The following is a 9,052-nucleotide window of genomic DNA, read 5'->3' as shown; positions in this document are numbered from 1 at the left end:
AAGGCTGCTGCTAGGTGCAGAGACACAAACACAGTATCTAAAATGGCCCTTCTTTGTGTTTGAATTTCTTTGTGGAAATATAGACATCATAATCTCTGAACGTACTTTGGGGTGCTGTTTCATGACCAGCAGAGACAATCTTACCTTGCTGCTGCCAAAAAGAGTGGTCCTAGCATCCCTGCCTCATGCCTGGCTGCCTCCCTGCATCCCTGTTCCCATCTGTGATATCCCACCCCTCCTTCATGCGGCTCGGGTGCTCTTCCCACCCTTAGGGAGTCAGTGCCACTGCTCTGAATGAGCTCACTAAGGGCACACGTGGTATCAGAAGGGCACAGGGATACAACAGGAGTGCTGGCCAGGAAGGGAGGAGCAGGAGCACCCTGTTACAGCAGCAGTGAGGTCTTGGCAAAGCCACCCTCAGCCCGCTGCAGCCTTAGACATAAACATCTGTGCCACTTAACTCAGCAGTTCAGGGACCTGGGCTCTGACCTGGGTCATGCATGCAGTGTGACCCTACCCCAGCCAGCCAGTTCAACTCCAGTTTCCTTTGGAAGGAGTCCATGCCTTTTCCCCAGGCCACCTTGCAGACTGCAGAGCTCAGCTGCTGTGGTTGTTTGGGGTTTTTTTGTTTTTTCTTTTTTTAAGTTTCCAATATGTTTGCTGTCACTAGAAAAGTGGTTTCTTTTCCTTCTTTTTCTCATGTTCAAAAAGAAGTAGATTATTTTTAGCTCATAGTTCTCCTTTTGAACTTGCATTTGGGCACTAAGTCAACACAGGAGAATTATGCTTCAAAAGATGGATGTCTCAGAAATTACAGGCAAGAAAGAGGGAACTGAGTGGCAATGGTTCTGCAATCCCTGCATATAGTGTAATGCACCACATTCATGAAGATCATAGGAACAAAAAGTAGGACTTGTGGCAAATTGAGGAAGTTGGAATCCACAGCTCAAATCCTCGTCGTCTTTCACCTGACCTTAGAGAAATGTATTAAGTTCCTCTGAAGACCCCTGCACCCCCATGTTACCTGCAGTTCTCCAGGGCAATTTCTGCCATTTCTTCTTTAGTTGTGAAAATGCCCTTGGCTGACAGGCTATGCAGAACACAATGTATTGTCTGGTATGCACTGCTGAGACTTTATGTCGTGGTGTGGGTGTTGCCTGGGGTGAGTATGGGAGAAGAAGAAGATGCAGCCATAGATCTTTGATTACACAGGCCAGGTAGCAGCACAGGTGATGGTACCATGCTGGGATAACCATGCTGGGATGTCAGATAACCATGCTGGGATGTCAGGTTCAAGAAAAGAGGTAGATGAGTCATTTGAATAATCAGCTATGTCACTAAAATTATCAGGGACAAGATGGGCTAAAAGAAGGTGTCCATCCCTGACATGCTGAAGTCCTGAATGGGTACCACACTGAGGACACTGAGGGACAGTTTCTGGAGGTCTCTTATCACGTGCTACAAGGAATTACAGACTGTTGTCCCTCACAAAGAGCTAGGTCCCTCTAACACCTCTGAAAAATGAGGTGATTTTTATCCAAGTGAACAATTACAGATTTAGATACTTGTAAGTTTAAAATACTGGTCCAGTTTAGGAATGAAGAAAAAAAAATACTGCCCGATAATATGGTTGCGAAATCAGGGGGTTTTGGGCAAGGTAAACTGTCATGTGTGAGCTTGCTTCTAAAACCGAATTTGTTTTCTGTGTGCCTGTGGTAAATCAGAGGATGTTATAAACTGAGTCATGCAGTTATTGACTTTAGCAAGCACACAACTGATATAAATAGAGAACTACTAGTGAGCCTTGGACAGAGGCAGAGACTGGGAGGTATCCTAGCAAAGGCTGATAGGACAGGGAGGCAAACATGAGGACAAAGATCCTTCCTTTCCTTGGGTTACTGTATGTCGCATGTTCTTGTGCTTTCCCAGTGGTTCCAGAAAAGGAACAAGAAGATATGCAATTTGCTAAGGTAAGGACTACAGACAGAACTTACAAATAACTTACTGAGAAAAGAATGTAGCAATTTATTAGTGATGTAGAATATTTTATTAACAAATCTCTGTGTTTGAATAGAAAGAATCATGTTCTAAACTGTTGAATTTTCTTCCCCATCAGAAATACCTGGAAAATTTTTATGATTTTAAAGAAGAGAAAAATTCTCTCTTTAAATCAAAGAACCTCAATCTCATGGCTGACAAAATACGAGAAATGCAGTCATTTTTTGGGCTAGAAGTGACTGGTGAGCTGAATCATAAGACACTGGACATGATGAAGCAGCCTAGATGCGGAATACCAGATGTCCGTTCCTACAGCACCTTCCCACAGAGCCCCAGGTGGAGGAAAGAAGATGTGACATATCGGTAATATATGTTAAAGCATCTTTCTCTGTACACCACTGGGAAGCTTTGTGAATGCTAGGCAGAGATAATGGCAACAGGTTCTTTACTATTTATTCCTGTATTTATCCATATAAAAGCCCTATTTAAGATGAAAGGGCCATGAATGTGGGGACTATTCATACCCTTTGCTTTAGGTTTCTAAACAGTGATGAAAATACCAAAATAGGATTTTGCAATAGTTAGATAACAGCCTACTAAATAATATACTCAGTGGATAGAAGAGATACAACTGAGAGTATATGTTAGAATTTCTGAAAGACAAGAAAGAAAACTATGAAAGCTTCCTCTGTTATGTAAGCAAATAATTTAAAAATAAACAACTCAAGATGCATAAATATTAACAACCAATGCTTAAAATATTGGACCTTGATACTATGTGCCCCAGCTACATGTGATGCTTTTAATTCCTTTCTCCTTATTTCACAGGATTTTGAACTACACTCCAGACATGCTACAAGCTGATGTAGAGGAAGCAATTGCAAAAGCCTTCCAGCTCTGGAGCAGTGTCACCCCTTTGAGATTCACCAGGCTCTACAGTGGTACTGCAGATATAATGATCTCCTTTGCAGCTGGATGTAAGGGAACTCACTTGCCTGGGAATAACAAGCATTTGTCACTTTTTCTTACCTAGATACTGAAAAACATCACCTTTTTTTTTTTTTTTTTAGTTCATGGTGACTTCTATTCCTTTGATGGTCCAGGAGGAACACTGGCTCATGCATACCCTCCCGGCAGTGGGATAGGAGGAGATGCCCACTTTGACGAAGATGAAAACTGGACCAAATTTACTACCTATAGTGGTAGGTAACCTTAAATACTGCATTGCCTGTTCTTATTAGACATTGTTGTCTTGAAGACACTGTAAAGACGCAGATCCCATAGCAGTAGTTCCAGTAAAATGTCAGTGTGATTTATTAAAATGATTCTGGGCTGCAGTCATGACAGTCCCCTGAAGTTAATACACAGACTGTAGTTGTAGCTCCACTGAAGGAAATGAGATGAGCATGAAACAGTAATATTGGGTAATCATGACATGACAAGGCAGGGAATTTTCACCCTCAGGTAGTGACCTTGAAGGTTGTAACACTGAGCTCTCACTTTTTTTTTTTTTCCCTGATTGAAAATGATGCAAATTCTTAACTTCTGCAAAGGAAAAAAGGATCTTGAGTTTGTTGGTAAATATAAGTAAATACAGTAGTGAAGTGTTCTGGTTTCCAGCAATGTCCAGGGATGTTACATGTTATTGGACTTTGTGAACTAGTTACCAGGTGAATTCCATGTCATTTATGATTCCCAAAAGCTGACCAGATGACTAAAATGTTCTCACCCCTTTTTCAGCCATTATCAACATTGAATAAACTTTGATTATTTGTTGACAGGGAAATCTCTGCAACATGAGCAAAAAGCTGTCTCCAGATCGGTTTCCCTGTGAGAATTAAGTGTCTATAGTTCAAAGCTCATTTATTCATCAGGATGCCAGAGAATCTCTTACTTTGGACGTAGTTAGATTTTGCTGTTTATTAAGACTGCAAGCCATCTATCATGCATGAGCAGATGGCACTTGTATCCCACTGTCATGAAAGAAAGTTTATTTTGTGTTTGTTCTTTGTGCTGGATTTTTTTATAGGCTACAACTTATTTCTCGTTGCTGCTCATGAGTTGGGCCACTCACTAGGTCTTGGTCATTCCAACGTCTTCGGTGCTTTGATGTATCCTATATATATGGCCAGGGATACAAGGGACTACAGGCTTCCTCAGGATGATATTAATGGCATTCAGGCCCTCTATGGTAAGCAAGAAGCATAATTTTTTAGTGGATGATGTATAAGCATTTATAATGAATTTTACCCAAAAGTTAAAATGTACTGAACTGCGAGAAAGATGCTGAGGTTTAATTTCCTGGTATTATTTTTGGGAAAATTTCTTTGTTTCTTTGTGGCTAACAGTCTACACCTGTAAAATGGAAACTGTTGGCTGTATCCATGCCAGTAAGTCAAAAGGTCCAAAACCTTTTCTCCAATGATACCAGAGGACCAGTCCATATCTCCAGTATTAAGCTCTCTTTTACAAAAGGGTTGTCACATGCACAATGGCCATTTGAAAACAGTGTTTGCTCTACATTAACTCCTGAGCACCCACAGTTTGAGAGACCAACAACTTGTCCAGGCAAAATGCCAAGAGACCATTTTAACAGTCAGCAGCACAGGTGGCCAAGTTAAATTAACCAGGAACCTTCCCTGGCATTAATTTACTAGTTGAGTTTTAGCCTTAAAATCCTGTGCGTTTGGATCCATACGGCACATCCTGAAGCTCTGTGTCATGAAACGCACTAATTCACCTTTGAATTCCACACTTATTATTTCCCAAAGGATCCCCCAGGGAGTCTCCTGCAGTTCCAACAAATGCTTTTCCCCCACAAGAACCAACTGAAATGACACCTGCAGGAGCACCAACTGAAATGTCGCCCCGGGAAGAACCAACAGAAACGACACCTTCCAAAACCCCTGCAAGACCAGAGGACTGTGACCCTCATTTGACTTTTGATGCTATCACCACTCTCCGTGGAGAAACACTGTTCTTCAAAGGCAGGTAAGGACTTTCGTTTCTAGCAACACCTTTTTGTGAGAGTCACAAAGGCAAAGCATAAGGTTTAGTTCAAGAAATTTATCTTCCCTTGGTTACAAAGGAAGATATTTAATTCTGGGAGTGTTAAGGCAACTTTGCAAAATATTACTCGCCCAGCAGGGCTGGGTGAGTAATGTGGTTTACTGACAGGTGAGTAGAATTTTTTAAGCCATCATACTTCATCACCCACGTCTGTTAAAATTGTGCAAGGCTGAATAAACCCGGTGTCACTCCTCAGCCAGCAACTGCTCCACATGCAGCACAGTCCTCATCACACCATGCCATGTGTGGGTCAGGGAGCTGTGGAAAATGTCATTGATGATAGTTTTTGGTGGCACTCTGACCTAGAAGCCCGTGCTGGACCAGTGCCCGGTACTATCTGCAAGGGAGGCCCTGCTGCTACAAGTGTCCACTTTTTTGGCACATCTGACACTGGGCACTGTCACAGGAACAGCATGTCAGGCTTATGGTTTCACCCATTTCTTGGGTTGCTAATTGTGTTTTGATTGAGCAGGCTTCATTTCATGATGTGGGTCTGGTTTCCCTTCTAAAACACATGACAAAGAATTGTAGCTTAAAAACTTAATAACAGGGAAGGGGAGGAAGGAGTCTTTCCTCCTTAAATTGGGTTTTAACATGCTTCCCAGGAATGTTTAATGAACTTTTGTAACCAGATTGAAATAAAGAATGCAGCTGTGCCTACCTGCATGAGACATGTTGAAGACAAAGCTTCAATTGTCAGCACTGTCAGACATGTGTTGCCTTGGGCAAGCCATCAGGGGTGTCAGTGGAGAGGTCTACAGGGCCACCAGCTCTAAATGCCCCTGCTTGAGCTGGGGGATTGGACAAGATGATGTCCAGAGGTCCCTTCCAACCTCAACCATTCTATGACCTCAGAGCAACCAGTAGTAAAGGGCAAATGCCTATGAGAGAGTAGGGCAAAGTGAAGCACTGCAACCCAAAAAGAGTGATATTTCTGCCTCAAAGAGAGGACTAGCATCCAGGCAGTAGGATTTAAAGTTCATTTCAGTGATACTGATCTTCTAGTGAAATACAATTGATTAAACCCTGCTGTTTTCATTTCTATATCAGCTACATCTGGCGCAAAAGTCCATATTTCTCAGACATTGAGCATGACACTATATCTTCATTCTGGCCGTCATTGGTAGCTGGTTTTGATGCTGCTTATGAGGTTGACAAGAAGGATCGAGTGATATTTTTTAAAGGTATTTATCTTATATTTCCATCAGTCCTTTTTATGAATTAATAAAGTTATAGTAGTACTACTGATGTTATGTAATAATAATAGAAGTAATATTATACTAACACTAATAGCAACAGCAATAGTAATAGGAGAGATTCTCAATATTTAAATCTTTTTTTTTTTTAAATGCTGTTACTGTCATTTACCAATGATGCTTCACAACAGCCCTGTTCAATACATTACTATTCTTTTGTCAGTAGGAGAGAAAATCATAGCTGAGACAAAATACGTTGCCTACATTAAGTTACTTAAATACACTTTTAAAGGTGACAAACACACCTACCTCCTCGGGAATCCTTGCTAACTTTTTCTGTTTTTCCTGCAGATGACCAGTACTGGGCTGTCAGTGGCTACAGTATAGAGCAGGGCTTCCCCAAGCCTATTCAGAACCTGGGCTTCCCCACCAGTGTTGGAAAAATCGATGCAGCTGTTCATGATCATAATACCAAGAAAACCTATTTCTTTGTAGGCAACAAGTACTGGAGGTAAGGCCCGTTCCTCTTCTGTACAGCAAATAATCAAAATAGCCTTTAAAATGTCAAGTTGTATTAGTATTTGTACAGCAAGTTCAGGGCCTCTTGTTTCAGCCAGCATAAAGCTGAACCTGAGACAATTGCTCATGTCTTTTTATAGAACAAGATCTCTAACACCTGAGATAAAAAACACACCCATTTATTCTTACCAGTCTTTGATTAACAGACAAATGAGCTCTGTCTATTAGTTAGGAAGCAGTATTACATGAACTTAGTTTAACAAGACAATGTGAGTAGACTGCCACTGGGTCATATGTTCATTCAGTAGCTATTAAAGGGCAGAAGTGCTCTCTGAAATTTATACATGACAAATCTATGAATAAAGTTATGGAAGGACATTATTTACATTTTAAAAACCAGTTCATCTAAGCAGTAATGTTAGCCCCAGTAAGTACTCTGTAATATTATTTTGAAATATTATTACACCAGAAGTTTAGATTCCATTCATGGGGTCACTTCACCGATTAGATGCTGTAGAATTAAAATATTATTTTCAATAATTTTTTAAGTTTATTACTCAGAATGAGCCACAACCAGCCTTATGATCAGCCTCAGAAAATTAAACGAACTATTTAGTCTGAAGTTCTGAAAACAGCATTTCGTAGGCCACTAAAGATGTGAATATTCACACAGCCAGGATTTACACAGCTCGGTGATATCGCAGAGGTTCTGTTACTAGATTTTCAGCCAAGAGTAGGCTTACTTAGTAAAAATTCTACCTGGTTTCAATGTTGGACATCACATGCTTTTTTCTTGTTTTCATGCAATTTCTTTATTTAGTTTCAATGAAAATACCCAATCAATGGAAAGGGGATATCCAAGAAAAATAGCGGCTGACTTCCATGGAATTGGCCACGCAGTTGATGCTGCCCTTCAGAAAAATGGTAAATAAATTAAATGTAATTAAAACCAAAACAAAAGCCCAACAACCAAAGCTGAAAATGTACATATATAGGAAATGTATCTTTTGTTTTCGTTTTGGTGGGGTTTTTTTTCTTTTTTAATCACCCAAGAAAATAGCAAGTATATATCAATATGTCTACGAAAAGGAAATATTAATTTGCCAATATTTTGTCCTTCCAATTCCAGGATATTTCTACTTTTTCCATGGATCAAACCAGTATGAGGTTGACATCAAGAACAAGAAACTCATCCGTATAATGAAGAGCAACAGCTGGTTTAATTGCTAGAAATATGAAATGATGGTACAGGGCTGTATTTGTAGCATTTGTTTTCATGTTCCTTGGTTATAAACAATATCATTCAGCTGTTACTGTGCATCTGAGTCTGAAATGATGGCCTTTGATGGATCTAATTTAAAATCTTAATAATGTAAAACTTAATGTACAGTTTTAATTTATTTTGTCTTCCAACTATTTATTAATCAAGTTGTTTTTGACTAATAAAGTATTTTGCTTGAGTATAGCAATGTCCATGCGTTCTGGTTCAGTCTGCTGGAGACAAGGCATGTGATATAAACACACACAAGCCCTAATGATGCCAGAAGCCCACCACCAGTTTTAACAGGGCTCATTGTCCATGGAGGGGAACTCAACGAGAAGCAGAAGTAGATGGGCAGTTCTGACAGGCAGTACTAAATGACCTAGGAGATAGAAGAGGAAATGGCTTAAGAGTAGCCCTGAGGAGAAGGACTTGGGGGTAGTGGTGGACAAAAAGCTGGACATGAGTCGTCAGTGTGCACTGGCAGCCCAGAAAGCCAACCGTATCCTGGGCTGTATCAGGAGGAGCATGTCCAGCAGGTCAAGGGAGATGATTGTCCATCTCTGCTCTCATGAGACCCCACCTGACGTTCTGCATCCAGCTCTGGGGCCCTCAACATAAGATGGATACAGACTTGTTGGAGCGAGTTTAGAGGATACCACGAAGATGCTCAGAGGGCTGGAGCACCTCTCCTATGATGAAAGGCTGAGAGAATTGGGCTTGTTCATCTTAGAGAAGAGAAAGGCCTGGGGAGACCTTATAGCACCTTCCAGTGCCTGAAGAGGCCAAGAAGAAAGCTGGGAAGGAACTTTTTACAAGGGCCTGTAGTGACAGGACAAGGGGTAATGGGTTTAAACTGAAAAAGGGTAGATTTAGATTAGATTTAAAGAAGAAATTCTTCACTGAGAAGGTGGTGAAGCACTGGAACAGGTTGCCCAGAGAAGCTGTGGATGCCCCATCCCTGGATGTCTTCAAGGCCAGGTTGGATGAGACTTTGAGCAACCTGGTC

At 41.0% G+C, this 9,052-nt stretch overlaps 1 protein-coding gene across 1 annotated transcript; it reads left to right on the top strand.

Annotated features, from left to right (window-relative positions):
- The first annotated feature begins 1,820 nt into the window (after positions 1 to 1,820).
- Positions 1,821 to 8,248, top strand: LOC104506190 (stromelysin-1-like). The gene is made up of 10 exons (XM_010147060.1): positions 1,821 to 1,970; positions 2,117 to 2,361; positions 2,827 to 2,975; positions 3,069 to 3,200; positions 4,028 to 4,189; positions 4,770 to 4,989; positions 6,118 to 6,251; positions 6,615 to 6,774; positions 7,603 to 7,706; positions 7,912 to 8,248. Exons 1-10 carry the CDS (start codon positions 1,866 to 1,868, stop codon positions 8,010 to 8,012), a joined length of 1,512 nt encoding a protein of 503 aa, XP_010145362.1. The 5' UTR covers positions 1,821 to 1,865; the 3' UTR covers positions 8,013 to 8,248.
- The last annotated feature ends 804 nt before the right edge of the window (positions 8,249 to 9,052 follow it).

Source organism: Eurypyga helias, unplaced genomic scaffold (assembly GCF_000690775.1).
Source record: "Eurypyga helias isolate BGI_N326 unplaced genomic scaffold, ASM69077v1 scaffold3112, whole genome shotgun sequence".
NCBI lineage: Eukaryota > Metazoa > Chordata > Aves > Eurypygiformes > Eurypygidae > Eurypyga > Eurypyga helias.
This window is presented reverse-complemented; position numbering and strand designations above follow the sequence as displayed.